Consider the following 20987-nt stretch of genomic DNA (forward strand, 5'->3'; position numbering starts at 1 on the left):
CGTCCAGGCCAATCACCTCTCAGGAAGCAGAGATCAGCCTAAAGCTCCTCAGCTCATGGCCAAAGTAACCTTCACTCACCTGCCCTGCTCTACCCCGACTACGACACACACACACACACACACACACACACAGACCCCCTGTCTCTTTTGTCTAAACTGTTTTGCTCATTTTGTTCTGAACAAAGCCGCCGTCCCTCCCTCCTCCACCCTCCAAACCTCTTTCTCTTTCCTCGCCTCCTCTTCCTGCCTTTTCTTCTTTTTCTCTTTGGACGGTTTGTTTACTATATATATATATTTTATATATATATATACACTTTCACATCCGACTTTTCAGGGGGGGGGGTTTTCCTTCTCATAATAACGCTGCACAGATTAAGGAGCTTTGAGCTCTGGGGGCGTGTGAGAAATGTTTGTGCTGGAATGAATGAATGATTGAATGAATGCACCTCTTGTCGGGTCACCGCCGGCCGAGGCCTTCCATCAGATATGATATTCACTACATGATTTGATTTAGATCAGAGGGAAGATTTCAGAAAACGAGCTGAGCGTTTTAGACCGATTAGAAGATCACATCCTGACGGCCCATTTTATGAAGTTGGCTCCGTCGCCGGCCAAGTTGAGGTGAGGCACACCTGCACACGCACAACTCTCACAACCGGAGTGTGTTGCATCGTACATGCTCGGCATGCATGTCATAGTTTGAATGCCTTTTTCTTGGGTCGCTGCATTTGGGTGTTATGATTTCTATAGTGAAATCGACACCGCTTCTATCTTTACAGTAAATATGAAGCAACAGCTTTGCAGCCAGTTTACGTAGCTCAGCATAAAGACTTGAAACGGGTGGGAAGAGCTAGCCTGGCCTCGTGAGGAGAAATAAAAAAAGATGAGGGGCGACTTTGCGGATGTTATGCATGAGATGATTTCTTTATCGGGCCACATTTCGATTGGACACCAGCAGGTCAGTTTTTGGTTGACCAAAATATTGCGCCACTCATTTATGATTAATCAACATCGTGTACTCGATGACAACATCTTTACCAGTGATTCATTATTTTTGTCTCGGCGCCAACTCAACTTTAATTAGCATAGTGATAAAAATGTTGTTATAGGACTGTAGAAAAAAATGTAAATGTTAGTAAGAAAATGTAAGTAGCAATAAGTGATAAGTGATAAGAAAATGTAAGTAGCAATAAGTGATACACTCACTTATTTGATCTTTAGAAAGGTTTTTAAAAAATGGACTGCCCATTTCAGGAACAGTTAGATATATATATGAGGGAAATTCGGCTAAGATACGCTTTGAATATGCATTTTCACAATTTTCTGTCCGTACGGACTTTATAGACAACTATTTTATTCAGTTTATTGAAGAAAAGAAAAAACGGAAGCGATTACTTCTCAGTTGCAACTCTTCTTTGAGGTTGGTTCAGTTTGACATTGACATGAGCAGTGTTACCCTTTACGTTCAGTATCTCCTGTGTGTGTGTGTGTGTGTGTGTGTGTGTGTGTGTGTGTGTGTGTGTGTGTGTGTGTGTGTGTGTGCGCGTTCGCTTGGCAGCGTGCCAGCCCCCCCACCCCCTGTATGAGCGCGATCCTGGCTACAGAGTGCTGATTGTGCGCTGTGGTATGGGATGTATGCCGGGCTAAGGGAGCATCGGGTGCTGCCTAAAAAGAACGGAGGAGCCACCCACCAACCCACTGGGGTTACTGAGTGCACAGGAGGAGGAGGGAGGGAGTGTTTCCCTCCTTTCACTCACTCACCCACACACACACACACACACACACACACACACACACACACACACACACACACACACACACACACACACACACACACACACACACACACACACACACACACACACACACACACACACACACACACGCATGAACGCGCGCGCACACACACAGTCCTTATTTGTCTCCCTCCCTACTTTCACACTCCCGCAGGAAAACGTTTGAGCTCGTTTTTTCGGAGCTCTGAGATTTCTGCGTTCTTCTCACTCTCGAGTTTGTTCCCCAGCTCCATTATTTTTTTCCTCCCTTCCCTCTGTCTCTCACACACGCACGCACGCACGCACGCACGCACACACACACACACACACACACACACACACATCTCTACTCTGTCTCAGGTGATTGTCTCGATGTCAACTAGTGCTACACTGTTTCTCCCCGTGTCTCCCACCATGATCTGTGTGCGTCTGACTGTGTGTGTGTTTGTGTGTGTGTGTGTGTGTGTGTGTGTGTCTTATTGGATCCAGAACCATGGCATCACTCAGCTGCCGCCTCTCTAACTGGGTTGGTCTGTAAAGAGCTTAGCGCCAGTGGGTGTTGGAGAGCACTAAGCTGATTACCGTCTACTAACGAGACGCTTCTCACATGGAGGCTGTTTGTGTGTGTGTGTGTGTGTGTGTGTGTGTGTGTGTGTATATGTTTGCGTCTTCAGCTGTGCTCAGGCTGGATGGATCAGGTGGAGGAGGTTCCGGGGGATGAGAGGAGGTCAGAGTTGACCTCGGGGTCACCTGAAGTTGCTGACGTTGAACCACAGGGTGTGAATCCAGATAAGACTCCTGCGGCGGGGGGTCAAGTTATTCTCAGAGGAGCCGCCATGAAATTCCCCCCCCCCCTCATGTCGGACTTTCCCAGAAAAGCCTTAATCTGACTAGACTGTTTGAATTGGGTCCAATTAATCCATTTTAGACTGTTTAATGTGATCACATGCCGCTTGAATATTTTACTCATAACTGTGTCGAATCATTTGTCCCACTGTAGAATTCAGTTTGGCAAATATTATCATGTCACTGCTCCGTTACTTTATTTTATTGCACGCCTGTTCTCACTGGTGACACTATGGCGTTATTAGCGCACTATTCATGGCCCTCCGCCCCGCTACACTGCGGCCCAGAGCAGCCAGACGCCGCCGCTCTCAACTCCCTCAACTTTCACTCTTTACCTACAACGCCCACACTGTAGTGCCTTGGATGCAGAAACATCCAATTTGTTCATAACTTGGTAATGAGTTGCAGCGCCCGGCAGCCAGAAAAATTATGATTTGGCTTAACAAGTCATTTCTTTTATTCCTTCACATCTTTTGTAATTCTGTTCACTGCTTACAGCTTTTCCCTGGTGCGAGTCTAAAAAAGTTTGTTTCATAGAAAATAAGGTCGAGGTGTTTTTCTCTTTGCTGAACCTGCGGCGAGGGAAATTGTATTCATGAGAATCTATCAAACACAAATTGACCCACTTAGCCCAGTAAACGATTCAATTCGCCATATACTGAAAGGGCCTGCTCACTCCCGCAATTAGAAGAGCACAAGGTCAGCATACTCTCTGAACTGATGAAAAGAGTAAGTGGTGAGCATGTGTGACAAAAAAGAAAAAATCGTCTTTCAAAAGGGCTAAAACCCAAGAACTCGTTAGTTAAAAGAACCAGAATGTCACTCGGTTCAGCACATGACACCGCCAAGGGGCCAACAGTCCCCTGAAATTCAATCAAGCCGCACCAAATAGCACAAACTTGTATTATTCAAATGGTAAGTTACACACCACAAAATGTACCTTTGTGCAGATCTGCCCCAAAATTTGTTGGGTTCTTTCTTGGCCCACGTCTCATGGAAATCCACTAAGGATTAAAAAAAAAAATGTTGTAATCCCGCTGACAAACAAACAAACAAACAAACAAACAAATAGATAGGGGGCGCAAACCTTATCTCCTAGGTGGAGGTCATTATTTCAAATTACCTGTCATGTTGATTAAAGGTCAAAGGGGGTTTAAGGTCTTGACTTCATCACAGCAGTAACCTAGAGCATGTTGTCCCTTTCTGCTTGAAAAAAAAAATCAAGCATGAAGTGAAAATGCAAATGGAGCAGTTTTTATTTGCAGCTTTGGGGGGGGGCGACTATGACGCGCGCTGCCTGGAAGGTTTCCTGCAAAGCAGAAGTTGAGTTTGGACGCTGGGTGTTTCAAATTAGCAACAAAGAGCTGCGGATCATGGGACCGGTTGGGCCAACGCTCGGCCTCATTGTACAGATTGCACAACGCTCACTGCCCAAAGGGGGGGGGGGGGGCGAGACCATAGGCCGAACACACACACTGCCTGCATGTCAGTTACCTAATTCACAGGGTCCATGGCCCCTTTTCAGTTCAGCTCAAAGTGATAAAGTCAAAACAAAGGAACATGATGCTTCCAATGTGGACACAGGGACATGAGAGTTTTAGATCCCCCCCTTGATAATTCCCCTCACATACTCAAATACCCTCCAGCCACGAGCATGCCAATATGATCTAACCTCGACGTGCAGCACCCGAACCCCAGCGTTTCTTGAGGGAGAGATCGTTGAAATCGTCCATAATGTGATTGAGGGAAAGAACAAACAGTCCCTCGACCCGCTTTATGTAACTCACCGGAGTGGATCGAAACGAGGGAGCCGGGAGATGTTTGCTCACCGCTGCCATTACTGGCCCGGGAACAGTCGTTAACCTTTAGAGTCCGGCCTCGCCGCGACGTCACCCCGGCGTCAGGGCCGCGACCCCGGGACTCGATGGTCGTCGAACTAACAGCTCCCTCCTGTGCTCTGCAGGGGATTCCTTCTGAAATTGCCCAAATTGGTGTGTGTGTGTGTGTGTGTGTGTGTGTGTGTGTGTGTGTGTGTGTGTGTGTGTGTGTGTGTGTTTTCTGACTGGAAGCAGTGTTCTCGGGATGCTCGAGTTCAAATGATTTCCTGCTTTAGGAGACAAATCTGTACTTTGTGGTGCCAAAGCATTTAATCAATAGTCCATTTAATTAATAATCAACAAGTTTGCTGCTTCAAACAGCAGAGTTATGTCTTTTTCGGTTTAATGTTGTTTGTTTTCTTTCATTCAAACTGTATTGGTTGGGGGGAAAAAAGCTACAAATCAGAGAGAAACTGAGATGGTATATTTTCATAAGTTGCATTTTCTGACTGATGACAAAGTATTATTTTAATGGCGGAAATGGCGGCTGCCGTCCGCAGGTTCGTTAGACGTAGCGTCTCGCCTTAAAGGCCCGTGCACACTGTTTGCGCAGAGTGACGGTTGCTCAATGTGTGATTGGACAGGTTTTTGAGCATACAGTCAGTTGGCAGTGTCGGTAACCACCTTTTGCTGGCGTCACATCGCGCGTAAACACATTAAGAATCATCTGTTGGCTTAAATCCAGCAATCGTAGCTCGCCAGGAGTTGTTTTAACGGCTTTCTATGTCAATACAGTATCTTAACAACATGTACATCCACATATATCTACACAATTAGACAATTTTTGGAATTCTTGAATCTTCCAGAGCTTCTCCTGCTGTATTCTCACTCGGGACACACATTTTTCTCACGTACAGCCCCTCCGTGTGCATTACTGAAGGCCGCTTCAGTGACACTCGGGACCGGGGTAGATATCAGATGACATAAATGAACTAAATAAAATGAGCAAATTTTAAAATCCACTTTTTTATTCCTTGCCAAAGTCCTCATCATATTTGCCAGAATTCTTTTGCATCGTCACTCGTGCCATTTTCCCCCGCGCCAGATGGTAATGATGTGGTAACCACACCCACCTGGCACACCTGGCCCCCTTCCCCTTCCGAGACTTGAAAGACGTGCAGGTGGGATTGTCTGCACAATATGTTCATACTTCTCCCCACGCGCGTTCACACGCGGGCATCATTCAGGTGTTTGGTTCGCGAGGGCGGCTCGCAGGTGAGTGTGCGTTTTGCTGCGCCGAAGAATATGCCGCCGCCTGCCTACGTGGTGTTTGTGTCTTTTCTGTGTTTCACAGAAACTCGACAGAGACCCTTCTCTGGAATCTACAATAATTACACCCCCCACTCAACTACACCCCTCCGCTGCTATTAACACAATGTTCTCTCTCCGCTGCCGGTCGCCACGGCATCTAGCCGGCGCATTAAAAAGCCTTGAATCGGCAGCGGTGAGGAAATGACATGTGCTCAGCTCTCCCGTTGCCTTGGTTAGTCATACCTGGCCAAGAACAAACAAAGTGGAAATTGCATGTGGAGGAGATGCAGGGGTCAGGAGGTTGTTAGTAGAAAGTGGATGAGCGAGGGATGATTGAGAGGTGCCGCGCTCGATGTTTACCGCTCGTCTCCGTGCCGAGTTTCAATTGCCATTAATGGATTTGTTTTTATCCGTGAGCAGTTGTCATCCAGGGGAGCTGGAAGAAACGTGAAAAGAGGTTGTTTTTTTGTTTTGTTTTTAGTTGCCTCACGCGCGACGATGGTTTATGGCGCATGTGGGTGTGTGAGCGTGGCGGTCGGCAGCACGTGTGTCCACGCCGTGTTCCTCTCTCCTGCGAGCTGATGATGATGATGATGTTGATGATGATGATGATGATGATGATGATGACGATGATGGTGGTGGTGGTGGTGGTGGAGCTTGAGGGCTTGTCGGGAGACCGGCAGAATGTGAATATGAATCACCACCTCCTGTCCAAAACAACCCATGGACACGCACACACACACACACACACACACACACACACACACACACACACACACACACACAGAGCTAGTGCGTCATCACGCTGCTCACTTATGTGTTGCACGGATATTACTCACACACGTGTGAGGAGGAAAGAGTGTGGTTACAGCATCCACTCTTTGTGTGTGTGTGTGTGTGTGTGTGTGTGTGTGTGTGTGTGTGTGTGTGTGTGTGTGTGTGTGTGTGTGTGTGTGTGTGTGTGTGTGTGTGTGTGTGTGTGTGTGTGTGTGTGTGTGTGTGTGTGTGTGTGTGTGTCCACGTGCTTCTACCTTTGTGAGGAGGACCAGTGACTGTCAGACCTCACCTCCTCATGTGTGAGGACATTTTGGAAGCTCCTCACATCTTCGAAAGGCTGCGGAAGGGTTAACGGCCGCTGCTGTTGCCTCACTGCCCACCTCTACTCTACACACTCGCACACATTTCCCAACGGCTTGCGGTTCATTGACACACACACCCACACACACACGATCAGCGTGTCCTGTAATCTAGCCGTCTGACACTTGCATCCATGTCACCACTGATATCTCTTTTTACGGCTGTTCTTTTTTTGTTCCCTTCCTCGAGTCGTCTCTATATGGCCCGAGCAAAGCGGTCGACTGCTTCATTCGTGTGGTTGAAGGACCAAACCGGTGGTTTTGCATGTTTTCTGTCTATTTTACATTCACACCACATCACTGTGAGCCACCACTGACTTGTTTTTCTAATATATGGATCTTCATCGGGTTCCATTAATTACCACACAAGAGGGAAATCTATGAGCACATGTTTCCGTGGTGGCAATGTAAATTTCGGGAGAAATGCACTCGGCTCTGTGTTGACACCGATTGTCTTTGCTGTGGCTCTGTGCTCCTACACATCGAATCTGAAAAAAAATCCTTTTTGATGTCACAGTGTAGCTGAGAGGATTGGTCTCGCTACGATATTCAAATATGTCCATAAATGAAACTGCGGCTCCTTCAGCGCCTGCACCGTACTGTCCATCCCAAAAATGCGATCGATAAGAACAGCCTCAAACATAAAAAATTACATTAATTGATTCATTCTTTGTTTTTAAAATGGCCTCATCGTCACTCCGCCCACGGCCATTTTGAAAAGCGTCCATGGTTGAGGACTGGGTAGAAGACTTGCTTTTCGGTGTTTGCTGGATAATGGCCGCTAGGTGCCACCTCGCCGGTTTGGGTTTCTTCACAGTACGGTCGTATCATTTAGTTTACAGCTACAAAAAAACACGCGAAAGTCTGCAGCATCTCTTTAGCAAGTGCGAAAGCGAACTTAAGACTAAATGTGCCAAACGTTGTGGACAGAGGAGCGGCGGAGGACGGGGCGAGAAGAGCCTCCTTCACTAATTTGTTTTTCCCCATGTGGAGACGGAGGACGGGGCGAGAAGCGTCGCTAGCGGAGCCTCCAGAAGGTTCATAAATAAATATTTGCGCTGCACAATGGCCAAGTCTGACTGTCTACACACAGTCACACACACACACACACACACACACTCATCCACTCCTACACTTTGTGCGTGTGTGTCTGCACAGTCAGTCACACTCGGTTAGATCTTTTGCACACACATTCATATGCAATCAGTCTCCTGGTTATTCCCGCTAAACGTGTCCATCTGCCCGTAGTGGAATAGCATATATCTTATTATGAATGGTGCACTTTGTCGTGTGTGTTTTTGTGATATTGCAGTATGGAGTGGCGCACACACACACACACACACACACACACACACACACTGTCAGCCCCCGTCATCAATTTTAATGATTCGCCAAAGGCTCAGGGTGATTCTGGTTTAGTAGGTAATTGAGGAACACATTTGATTTACGTGATAATTCTTTGTGGGCACTGATTAATGCAGCTTTAAGATTTTTATTGGTTGATTTGGTTTGAACCAGATTCCCAATCTTATTGAGGATATATTTGAAGGGGAAACCAATGCATGACACGTCCACCCCTGATAACTCTACAGCAGATGTTTCCTCCCATTTACAAGCTCGGACTTTCCAAGGTCTGACAAGATCCGTGACTTGAGTGACTCATTTGAATTTTGCTGATTCGACGCGGCGGCGCACAAATGGCTCAAGAGCAGCGCCGTCTCTCGGCCGCCTTTCTTAGAGCTTGTGCAACGGCGTCTTGTGTTTCATTCTTAGATGTTTGTCCACGTCAGAGAGCTGGAGCTAGCTGGCCACGGGGCATCCTGGGAAAAAGGCTTACTCAGAAGCGAGGACCCCTCCCCACACCTGCTTATGCTATAACTCCATATATCACTCTGCCTGAAACGCAGCCTTCAAAGTGCATGTGTACGTGCGTGCGTGCGTGCTGAGGAGGAGCGTGCGTGTTGGCCGAGGGCGGTGGGAACTGTCGAAGCGACGCAACGCTGAGACAGAGAGAAATCGGTGGTCTGAGTCTGCAAACGGTGGAAATGTGCGCGAGTGTGAGGGAGAGACAGAGAGTGGATGCGATAACATTCCTCCAGACCCTTTAGTGCCCGCTGGCTTCAGCTTTGTGTGTCCCGTCCAGGGACAGGACGTCCCATGTCAGATTTCAGCACAGAAGCCAGTTTCTGTTACACAAGGACGACCACATTTGAAATGCTCTATTTATATCCACTAAAGTAGGGTTTTCTCTGCTCTAACAGGGTTCAACTTTCACAGTCGTACGTAAAGTTGTTTACCACAACATTAAAGTTTATATTCTTTTCCCCCCTGTTGTACATATTTGAAGTTTGGACCGACAGTTGAATCATTTACCCACAAAACATTTGGCATGTTTTATTGGCACTTTAACGGCAATTGTCCTCTCATATCAGATAAAGAGAGATACGTTTCAACTCCGGGCACGGACTAGGTTAAAATGTGTTGTCTCTATAAACCCTAATTGCACTTTTATTTCACCTGACACAGTTTCTATTTAAAAAAAGCTGTCACCGTACGGACACACAGGGATATAAGAAGTAGGGCCGCAGCTAACCGATTAATATGCGGCTGACTTTTCACAAAGACTATAAAATGACAGACGGCACTCTTTCCCCGAGTTCAGACGTCTGGTTTTGTCCGACCAAAAGTCTAAAACAAAGATATTTTATTTTTACAATGTTGTAAAAAAGCAGAGAAAAGCTGCAACCATTAAATGTACTGGTTCTGCCTAATAAATAGTCAGATGGTCCCATCATTGACTGATCGTGTCATAATCATAATCAAAAGCTGTTGCAACTTTACCCGCGGGCTGCACAGATTGACTCAGGAGCTGCAGGTGAACACACTCTCAGGTTTCGTCCAACTCTCGAGCGGCATTACCGGCTCTGAAAAGAAAAACACGTTTCAAAATTGAATTCCGCCCTTTGTCACTTGCAGCTCGCTGACAGTCAAATATGTAAAGGGCCGCCGCCGCCGCCGCCGGGCGCCCTGACAGTATAATGGATGCAAACTGGAAGTTCGGATATTGTGCAAGGATGATCTGAATAAGCTGCACGTGGGGGCCGCGAATGAGGTCCGCCCCACCTCTCCCGCCCCATTTTCCCCCACTCAGCACTGCTGCTCTGTCTCTGTCGGCCTCTTCCTGTCCCCGCACATTCCAGCTCCCCCGTGGGCCGTGACACACCCACTCAGCCTCTCTCCCGCCGTCGCCGCATAACGAAACACTGGCCCCCGAAGGCCCCTGCGAAAAAATTAATCTGACGGCACGCAGACCGGAGTTTCGTCGTCTAATGGGGAGTACAGCTCGCTTTTCTGGCCGTCCACCGCTCTGTGTTCTGATTTAATAACACCCGTCATTTCCATATTCATCACACGCTCCCACGATGCACACACACACCTGGATAAAAGGCTTGTTACACTGCCGTGGCGGTGATTGTCAGTGACAGGGTTGAAAGCAGGTTTGTGTGTGAGTGAAAGTGCAATAAGCACACACGTCTTTCAACACACACACACGCACACACACACACCCTGCTCTATGGAAATTTACAGCTGAACATAAAGGGGAAATGTGCTGCGTTCACCGTTCTCATAACGGGGGTGGGGTGTGTGGTTTCTTTTTAAACAATAAAAAAAAAAGAATGCTTCCAGTGAGATAATTGATTGCTCGCGTTTATGTCTTGTGTGGTTAGCGCCTTCATTTTCAATAAAAGACAACATGATCATAAAGGGCGGCGGAACTATAAATCGCCTGTCAGTCAAGCGTGGCGGAACGCGGGCCGTGACAAATTCCTCCACGGGATTTCGACGCGTCGCGGATGTGTTTTGGCCCTCGGTGGAGATGGATGCCCACCCACGTGTCAGCTCTTCCTGTGTTTGTGACATACAAAAGCTGATGCTGGTGTTGATGCAAAGCGTGAAAACTGCCTCCGTGCTTCCCAGGAGACCTTTCCCGCGAAGGACCCGTCCGCTCCGGGGCCTGTGTAGGGCGGCAAATTACGGAGGCCCCCAAGGCTCAAAAAAAAAAAAGATTTGGGAATGTTGTGTTTAGACCCCCAGGGCCACCGTTAAAAAATGTAAACCCTCTCTGTGTCAGTTGGGTCGGGACTAGAAATCAAAAGCATACCATTCTCTTATTCCTCTTTTATGAACGCTTGCTAAACTTCTTTGGCTCTGCGTGGACGGACACACTTAGGAAACAGGACTATGAACCACAGACCTCCAGATTTGTAATCAGTCAAATTCTTCCAGATGTTCTATATTTAGTCTTTCTCTCTATCATTTCCCGACATTTGATTGTTTTCTACAGCTGTTTATCGTAGCTGCTATGTCACCATTGTTTACCCAGCACCCGGTGAAAACGCCGTATATGCATTTGAGGAAAGAAAAGTCAATTGTAACCCCGTTATCTCCATCTGAGCGATTACCTCGTGGAACAGCGATAAACACTTTCGCCTCTAGCCGCGTTTGCGCAACACGTCGGATGTGCCCAGCCAGTTTGTTTCAGTCCGACCTCAGCCCTCTCTCCACTTGGCCCATGACCGAGTTTGTCTCGATGTTGACTGACAAGCGGCGGAGCTGGAGCCAGCTGCTGATATTTTTTCTTCCTTTTTTTTTGCGTGAATGAATCCATTAGCTTGAGAAATTAAATATTTAAGTTGGTTTTTGTGCCGGGGGGGTTGGCGGTTTACGCAGGTTTCCACATTTTGTTTCACTGTGAAACGATGAATCCATTGTAAGAGTTGTGAAACCGAGTTCACTACAGCTGCAGCAGCAAATTTCTAAAATCTTTTGAAAATCCCTCGGGGGGCGAGCGTTTAACACTCACAGATAGATTTTTCCGCTCTAACCGAATTGTCATGTGCATGAATACATACTGGATTCATAACTAACAAATGGGAACTGTGAAATCGGACTCGTACCCCGCGGTCGGACTGCGAACATTATATCTTCATAAGCGACAGACTTTCTGGCGTCATTGGGAGAAATGAAATGAGGTGACACGGGAGCTATCCCACTGCTCCGGTCTGCCACTGTTCATTCCTTGTATTTGCAGCTGTCCCGACGCTGGATCCCGGGCTCACGTTGCGATGTTGCACCTCTTAACCCACTGGCCCGGTGGCAGGATGGATGATTTAATGGAATCAAGTATAATAACAGCAACTGGAGGGTTGCAAAAGCTAAACCCGCTGGCACGAAAGAAATCGCTGCCATTGTGGAAAAACAGTTTGAGTGGGAATGCGGGGGATTTTTTTCCACATCCTGATATTAACGTAATTCCCTAATGATTTCCAGGAGAAAGTTCTTTGCTGTCCTCAGTGTGCGGGTCAGAGGTCGGGGGTGGCTACTCTTGGAGCTGGAAGGAATTCGGTCTCTTGCACAGAGACATCTCTGCAGGTCGGATGCCTGGATAAATCCACAGGATTCTTTTTTTCTTTTGTGCCTGAATACAAATGAAAGATTGACGCGTCGAAGGGAGTAGCACATTTTCTGCCTCGGGGGCCCCGTGAGCTGCCCATAAAAAAAGACGAGATAGGGTGACGAGCACATTGGGGATTTCCGGCGAAGTTCACAGAACTCTACTGTACGCTCATTCTTTTTTGTCCCCGGTGCCGCTCGGCGTCCAGTGGTGCCCCGACACCGCGCTCTTTCGTTCGCGCTCTCCAGCTCCAGGTTTTCATTTGCCGTAAGCGCATGACGCGCCGATAACCGCTCTCTTTCGTAGAACTGAGCACTTTCCTCTTATGATTAATTTGATTTAATCCCGGCTGACCGAATGACCATTGGCCTCACTGATTCACATCGGTGTTGCGTTGACCAGCTCTGTGTCTTGCCGGAGCTGGGTCGGGGCGGCATGGAAATGATAGACTGACTCACTGGATTTACGACCAGAGAACAGGGTGGCTTTCAATTTTCAGCAGCCCTCGATTGAGACATCGCACAGACCCAGACTCTCCTAATTACACACACAAATGCACAGGCAGCTTGAGATCAGTTATTGGCGAGACACGGGACTGCGGGGGCAGATAGCCTTGTCGAACTTCTTGATTTAAAGAGTCTGGGAGGGGAAGGGGGGGAACAGACACACACACACACACACACACAATCGTTACCGGGGTCATTATTTAATCGATTTGCCCAAAGATGGAGAAGCGATGCAAGGAGACGAATGAGATCGATGGACAAACCACCAAGGGAGGGTGAAACCGATGGATGGGGCAGCTCAGGGAAAAGAAGAAGAAAGGCAATAACGGATTCGTGTGGCCGGGAGGGGAAACATTTCCTGTGCAGTTGCGTCTAAGAGAGTGCATGTGCGTCTGCGTTTTGGCAGAGGCAGCAGTTGTTTAGCATGTTTCAGTGTATAATTTTACATGTCTGTGTTTAGGAGGAAGGTCATCATTAAGTGAACGTCAACCGCATAATTACAGTTTCTCCCTCTGTGCTGCGTCGCGGGCCGGGTTTCATGAGGGTTTTTTTTTTTTTTGCATGTGTGTGTTCATGGCAGCGCACCAGTGCGTGTCAGGCCTGTCTCCTCCGGTCCCTTTGGTTGGCTGGTTTGATTGTTTGTGTTGCTGTTTTCGAGCTGGCCCGCCTGAATGAGGGAGCCGTTCCACTCCTCTCCTCGCCGCTCCGCTCCGCTCCGTTCCGCTCTGCTCTGCTCTGGGCCACCATGGCTTGGCCGGCCGGCGGGCACCGTCTGTGCTGAGAGGGGGGGGGGACTAAATATAGCTCACTGCACCAGGAAGAAGACAAACTAGAGAGAGAGAGGGAGGGACATAAATGTAGAGTAGTCTTGTGCAATTAGAGAGTCGAGCGCTGCTGGGAAATTTTTTTTGGGGGGGGGGGAGACACAGGGAACTCTCTTTCTTTCCCCGAGCCTGTTCTCTCTTCATGGCTTTGTGGATTTGTTATTTTGGCTCAGGGCCGCCCGAGAGTCTTTGGCGTGAGTCATCACATTTGACAGAAAGCAGCTTGGTTTTAAGATCATTGAGTTATCTTCTGGGTAGTGCATGATCCGGCTTTCATTGCAAACTCGACCCACTATGTAGCATTTTCCGTTCACTCTTAAATAAAACGTGACATGACCTCACTGGCCAATCACTTGGTTGCGGTGAGCCCTTTCCCAGAACACCCGCGCTCTCTCATGTGCGGCCCTGATAGCAGGCGCACAGAGAGGGTCGGTAAAGGGTCCGACAGGGACGGTAAATACTTTATGGAACAAGAGTTGAACAAGAATGGTCTGTGTTGTCTGCATCATTTTATCCCATAACCTGATTACTTTGTTTTGGAGGAAATGGATGATTAATTTGGTCCTAAAATTCAGATATTTTGACACAGGCATTTTCGCCAAATCTCGAATGCCTCAGGAACAAATTCGAGCAGTGACTTTGAGGAGAGACGGGGCACCGCTCTTATTTTTGTTCGTCTTATGCGTGACACAACAACGTCGATCGTATGATTGCAGCTATATCAGTATGCTGCAGATAGCGTCGATTTGATGTGGTGTTTTCATTGCCGAACTTATGACACGCAATCAAATGGACGGCTGCGTGACGCCGTGTGTCTCCGCTGCTCCCTCTAATCGGGAGAAAACCTATCAAGTCTGAATTCCCGCCCAATCATATCAACCGTGCAAACCAGGCCAGGAAGGGGGAGTGGCACTGTTCTGTGTTGGCCTGACTTGACATTTTGAATGATTGCTGTAGTGACGTTTGTGGCGTACCTGTGCTGCTCATGTGTCCGAATGTGATGCAAAGCGCTGAAATTACTAGAAAAACATGACAACTGGACCTCTGTTTTCCCCTGTGCTGGCACACGCACACACACACACACACACACATACACACACGCACACACTTGACTCTGTGCCTGCAGCCATAGGTTTCCTCACTTTCTCCTTTCCTGCTGCTCACCTTATCACTTCCATCTCATCTGACTCTGTTTCATGCCCGTTTGGCCGTATTGTATATTCCTGTTGTTTCGCTGTGAGGTCACTGTGTCCCGGGGCCGATAAGGCAGACGCTGATATCTCACAATAGATATTATAATGAGCCTGATAAGCGAGACACCACTGTATATACATGTCATAATATTTCCTCTTTATATCAGAGTTATTGTTTATTCTGCCTCTAACCAAACCATTTCCCCCTTTCTCTGTGCTTTTTTGCTCCTTCCAGAGTGTTGATGCCGGCGCGTCGTCCTTGGGGAAAACAATCTGGTACCACTCCGAGAGCTGCAAGCCCCGCCTGTTCCTCTTCGTGAACAGCCAATTGCATCGAAAGGAGCAGCTGGAATCGGACACGCCCCCTGAAGCACTTTGACAGAGACTGATGGAGAAGGGTCTTCTTCTCCTTTTCTCTTCCCCCCCCCCCCCCCCCCCCCCCCCCCGGTCGCTTTCATCTTGTTGGATATGGAAACCCAACAGGGACGTGTGCCAAATTACATTCTTCAAAAGACGTTGCTGCTCTCATTTCCTTGAGTGACAGCCAATCAGAGAAAGGTACAAAAAAGTGGAGGATTTTATTTTGTTTTGTTTTTTTGAATCTCCTCCAAGCGGAAGAAAAACATAAGAACTCAAATCACGAAGCGTACGACGGCGGCTGATTATCATGCGTACGAAAAAGAAAACATATGTTGAACTATATACACCGCGTCTGCTCAAAAAGTGCCTCATTTTCAGACTGTAGCTGTTTTGCAAAGAACTTACAACTTAGCCACGACTAAGTGAAGCTTTGGATTCTTATTCTGATTTTTGCGCTTAATTTGCTGTAGTGACAAAAAAAAACAACAACAAAAAAATCGCAGCAGAAGATGTCGACACGAGTGGGGGCCACTTTTCGCCACGTTCATGTCACGCAGAACGGATGGTACGTTGTGTGATCACAGTCAGCACTGTACCGTGCAACACCATATCCGTTGAGTTTGGGTTGAATGAAGGACTCATAGTTGCGACTTACAGGTTGATGCAAATGACACACTGACATAAATCAGTTATGATGTGAACGTGGCATTGTCCGCTCACATAAGCGATATGACGGTACTAGCTAATCCGCTGGCCTTCCTGTTCTACTGTGAGAAATATTAGCATAGCAGCCGTTAGCTTACTGCTCATTATAACGTGTCACTTTTTCCCCCGTCTGTGTCCCCCTCCCCCTTTTCTTTTCACTCCTCGCTTTTTTTTTTATCAAAGCCATACGCCGAAAGTATTAAACTCACAGGTTTGTTTAAAAAAAAAGAAAGAAAAGAGGGCACCTGTATCGGGGAGATACATTAGCTCGCTTGCTAGCTCACGAGCGCTAGTTCGGATTAAGATATTAGCGGCCCCGCCGGGACGTAAATACCCCGTCCCGCTGACTGCAGCTCAGGTTGAGGACCCCCCCCCACTACAGAGCCAAGCAATCCCATTAGCGCTGTTAGCTCCAGACACAGTGTCTCACCTAATCCCCTTTGTCTCAGGACGCTCAATGGCGTAAGGTGCGCACAGTCGAGGATAGAGGCCCTATCAATAGCCATGCTAATGCTAGCTCGGTTGCGGTCAGCACACTGCTTTTAGCGCCTAGAAGCGGGTCAGCCGTTATTTCAATCATGTCAGGATAAAAGACTGCTAATTTGTTCTTACTCATTTTATACAATACCAGGTACCATGTATTTAAGAAGATGGTTTTTACACTTTTAAATTTTTAAACCGGCTCAATTGACCCTAAATTCTTATTTAAGCCTCTCTGTTTCTGTGTCCCCCCCCCCCCGTCTTTTAGCTCTTACTTTAATCTCCGCTATGCATCAGCACTTAAGTGCCTGTCTGTCCTGTTCGCCTGCCCGTCTCTCTGCCCCCCGCCCCCCCGACTTAGCATCTAGCACTAATAGGGCCGTCCCAGCAGAATATATATCAAGTCTATTTTTGTGTCTATTTTTGTCTCTTTATTTGTTGTACAGTTCTCATGAAATATCCTGATTGTGTTTTGTTTCGAGTGTGAAATTGATCCGTCACATGAGTTGACAAGACAGCCGAGGCCCCAGCCGCGGGCGTCCTGGACTGTTTCATTTCGTTCGGTAACGGAGGACTCGGGGCCGTTGCGGGGCCATCAGTGCCAAATCGCAACGACGACGACGACAACAACAACAACAAAAAGACGAAGCTGTTCTCCTCTCCCTCCGACAGCGCCTCAAAATGCAACCTTCAGCTCTCAAGTCTGGACGCATTGCTTTGCTTTGTTTCAACGATGTAACCAGTAGTCTGCTACTGTGTCTCCTGGAGATAAAGGTCGTTGTGAAGACTTGCGTAGGCTTTAACCTTGGATGATTTTTCTCTCTGACCTTGAACGCAGCATCATAAAGAAAAGTGCATGAAGAGAAAGACAAAGGCCACCGCGAAAACGACAACAACAACACGTCTGAAATTTGTGTGTGCGTCGACTTTGTGCTCGTGCGTTTCCCTGCCTGCCTTGGGAAGTTCATGAACTTTTCTCACTCTGGTCACATAACTGTCGGGGGGCCGGGAGCACAACAATGCAGCTCAATTACGACCAGATTGGGATCTGTGGTCGTAATTGCCCCGTAATGCTGGTCGGCAATGCAGAAGTTGAAGAAAAACAATTGTCCTTCAAACCAGCTTCAGCACATAAATCCAGGACTTTCACGCGGACTCGCAAAGCAAACACGTGACGATCCGGTTGAAATGATTCTTATGTACTTTGGAGATGTTCTCATACTGAAACCCAGCAGTTTTCCACCGCCAAAACAGAAATGCTTAAAAGGTACTCGTAGTTTTTTAAAGAAAAACGCACAAACAGACTCGCTTTCAGTCAACTGACGTTATTATCCTGCCGTGTGGAGCCCCCATCCAGCTCTGAGCATTAATGAACTTCTCAATAACCCACGTTTTTACGGCCCACAGTCCGGACGTTTGTTTTGGGCTTTGACTGCCCCGTGGCAAAAGGCCTCGATGGTCACAGCTGCATATCACCAATGAGGTTCCTCGGGGAGAGCTCAGACAAAAGGGGGTGGTTGGACAGTGTACGTGGCCGCATGATTTCATCCATTGCATTGTCGAGTGTGGAGAGATATTCATAACTTGTGCAGGAGAAGTGCTGCTGCTGCTGCTGCTGCTGTTCTAAAAATGTTTTTATCCCTTCCTCCTGTTCCTCTGAGGGATGGTACTGAATGGGAATATTGTGAAATTTGCCATTGATGTAGACAGTTTTACTTCTGTTGCTTGAGAAAAATCTTGACTAAAAAAAAAAAAAAAAAGAGTCAAACAACAAACAGACTTGTGGCTCCTTTTTGTTTCTGTGACTGGCTGCTCAGTTTCCTTTCGGGAGATGTTACGGGGACACTCGTTCGAAAGTGGCGGGGTCGCGACAGAAAGACGACGGTTACTGATCTGTGGAAAACGCTTCAATCTACAGGCTGAGGCCAAGCACGTCTGCATTAAATGGCCCCCTCACACACACACACACACACACACACACACACACACACACACACACACACTCACTCGCCGTCTTTGACTCACACACAGTCCCTCGTCGACGCCGCGGCCACAGTGCAGACGTCACACTTTAATGTGGTAAAGAAAACAGCCTGACTGTCCACAAGGCTTTTTTTTTTGTTGTTTTAGTCACATCCACCGCTCCCATTGATGAGATCGTTTGCACTCGAGGTTGGCAGGTTGCCCGCGGAGTTCATCACTCGTCTTACCGGTAATTTGACCAACTCGGGTGTTGTGTGGGTGAACCATCAGACCTCCTCCTCCTCCTCCTCATCTGTCTAATTTGATACCACCCTCTCACTCAACACTCAGTTTAATTAAATAAGCTTTCTTTTTCTTTTTTCTTCCAGGGACAGGATAAATCTGCCCCCTTTCTCTTGTTATTGTTAACATGTATGGGATCTTGTGTCGTCCTCATCCACAGATGGCAAAGTAATTCAACCCCAGCGGGGGGGGGGGGGGGGGGGGGGTGTTGTGCGTCTGTGTGTGTGATCTGGCTGGGGCACCGCAGGAATTAATAGTAATGAGAACACACGCTCAAACACACACACACACACGCAGAGATCAGTCATGCACCTGCAGAGGCTCTCACTTCCCTGGCTGAGAATAAATAAGGTTACCGTGGACAATAAAAAAAAAAAAGAAGCCTGGCAGCACCTGTATGAGAGAAGAAGATGAAGGCGTCGCACCCAAATCTATAAAGGTTACTGAAACTGACACTGTTGCCAGTCTGTCCCAGCGGTTCTCTTTCACGGCTCATGTTCCCCCTTTGGTCACTTGCATATTAAACAGTGACTCCCCCCCCCCCCCCCCCCCCCCCCCACCCGGGGGGAGTTCATACCTACCTCCGATTTTTTTCCCATGACGCACTTGCCCAAGCGGGGCCTAGGGAGAATGTTCCCCATGATGCCTTTTATGAATGAATGAAAACACTCTTCCTCGCGATGCGCCCCTTGGGCGAAGGAAAGCCACGGTTGCTTTTCGATTTCACTAGGCCAACACTAAGCTTTTTCATTCTTTGATTGACACGAGAGGGCATATGATCTCAAACCTGAACCCGCGCAGTTCCTCCCGGTGACGGTTGAATGGACAAACAGAGTCCAGACGGGAAATGCCCGGCACTGTCAGCACTGCTGTCCGATAAGGAGACAATGTGGGAACAGAGGCGGACGAACGGGCACGTCTGCCAGGCTGGTTGTCCTGGCGACGGGCAGCGTCGAATGCCTCCCCTCCGTTATGGCGCCATGGTGGCAACATCTACGAAGTAGAGAGAAAGGGGCAGGAGGAGGAGGAGGAGGGATGGCGGATGGTGGATGGGCGCCAGCAGAAGAGGACACAGAGTTCAAACCCAGAGGTGTGTTGGCCAGAGGCCAGCAGGTAGACTCCATGAGCCAGAGTGGGCGGTCTGTCCGCTCCCCATGGTGTCGGTGTGTGTGTGTGTGTGTGTGTGTGATGTAGCGTATCTTTGTGCTCCAGCACCGTGCAAAGGTGGCGCCGGCCCAAAACGCGGCTACTTTGGATGCACCCAACGGGCGGATGGCGGCCGAAATAGACTCGGTAACCGTACGTGTTTACACACCGCGGGCATATTTGAACAGTGTCATGCGCGCTGACCCAATACAACAACCACAAGGGCTGAGCTTTCTTTCATTTCACACAACACAGGTCATATCCATGACAACGAGGAAAACTCGTATGAAGATATGATTGAAAATCTCTATGAACGGAGCCAAATGAACAGTGTTTCTTGACCTGGGGTCAGCACCTCTTAATGATTGAAGGGATAAGAAAAAGAAGCTCATTTCCCGACTCCGGTTTCTCCGCGGGTCGCCCCGATCCTGATGCAGCCGCTCTCGTGATGAACTCAGTCGTACAGAGGACAGCCAGAGCAACAGTTACGCCCATTGACGATGACCTCTGCCAAGCCGGAGCAATCTTCCACCCCTGTGTCGTTTCACCTTTCGAAAACATCCCCCCCCGAAATGTAATCACCTTTTCACGTCGCCCGAGGCCCACCTTCGATCGAATCCGCCCATTCGTTTTTGAAAAAATCCTGCTACCATCCTGGGCGGAGGTAGAGATGTCCCATTTTGTCCAGGGCCGTACATGAATGTCTATTCCTTTCTTAAAGATTGGACGGAAATAATAACAGCCAACAGCTCCTGACTAGTCTTCCGTCAGCCAAAGGAAACCTTTCAATACCTTCCTCTTCCTCCAACCCCCCCCCCTTAATGATTTTCATACACTCCCAAAGCGGAGGTGGGCCCTTTACACATCTGCTACGCCGGATGCAACGCACGTCTCAAAGGACCGGTATAAATCTTCAGTCAGATATATGCCTCGGCCTCTCTGACGGGGCAGAGGGTGCTATTGTTTTATGGTGTTTACATCACAGGGCCCTGCCCGCCCCGTGCAGATCATATGCACGGTCCTGTGCGGCTGCATGCTGGCAACAGCACAGGAAGTCTTCCCCGTCTTTATGACTTCCTCCGTAGCTCAGACCACAGGAAGCGCGCCGGATGTGGGACACGGAAAATCGCCCTTTGTTTCGTTTCTGCTCGCTCTCACAGCAGATGTG

At 48.2% G+C, this 20987-nt stretch overlaps 1 protein-coding gene across 1 annotated transcript in view; it reads left to right on the top strand.

The window, feature by feature from the left end:
* The window catches only part of si:ch73-335l21.1 (insulin receptor substrate 1-B), a 44842-nt gene extending 26659 nt beyond the window's left edge, over window positions 1-18183 (top strand). The window contains exon 4 of the mRNA XM_035611836.2: window positions 15099-18183. Coding sequence (XP_035467729.2) covers window positions 15099-15106 — 8 coding nt within the window. The 3' untranslated portion in view covers window positions 15107-18183. The remainder of the gene's footprint in view (window positions 1-15098) is intronic.
* Window positions 18184-20987: the final 2804 nt, after the last annotated feature.

Source organism: Scophthalmus maximus, chromosome 12 (assembly GCF_022379125.1).
Source record: "Scophthalmus maximus strain ysfricsl-2021 chromosome 12, ASM2237912v1, whole genome shotgun sequence".
NCBI lineage: Eukaryota > Metazoa > Chordata > Actinopteri > Pleuronectiformes > Scophthalmidae > Scophthalmus > Scophthalmus maximus.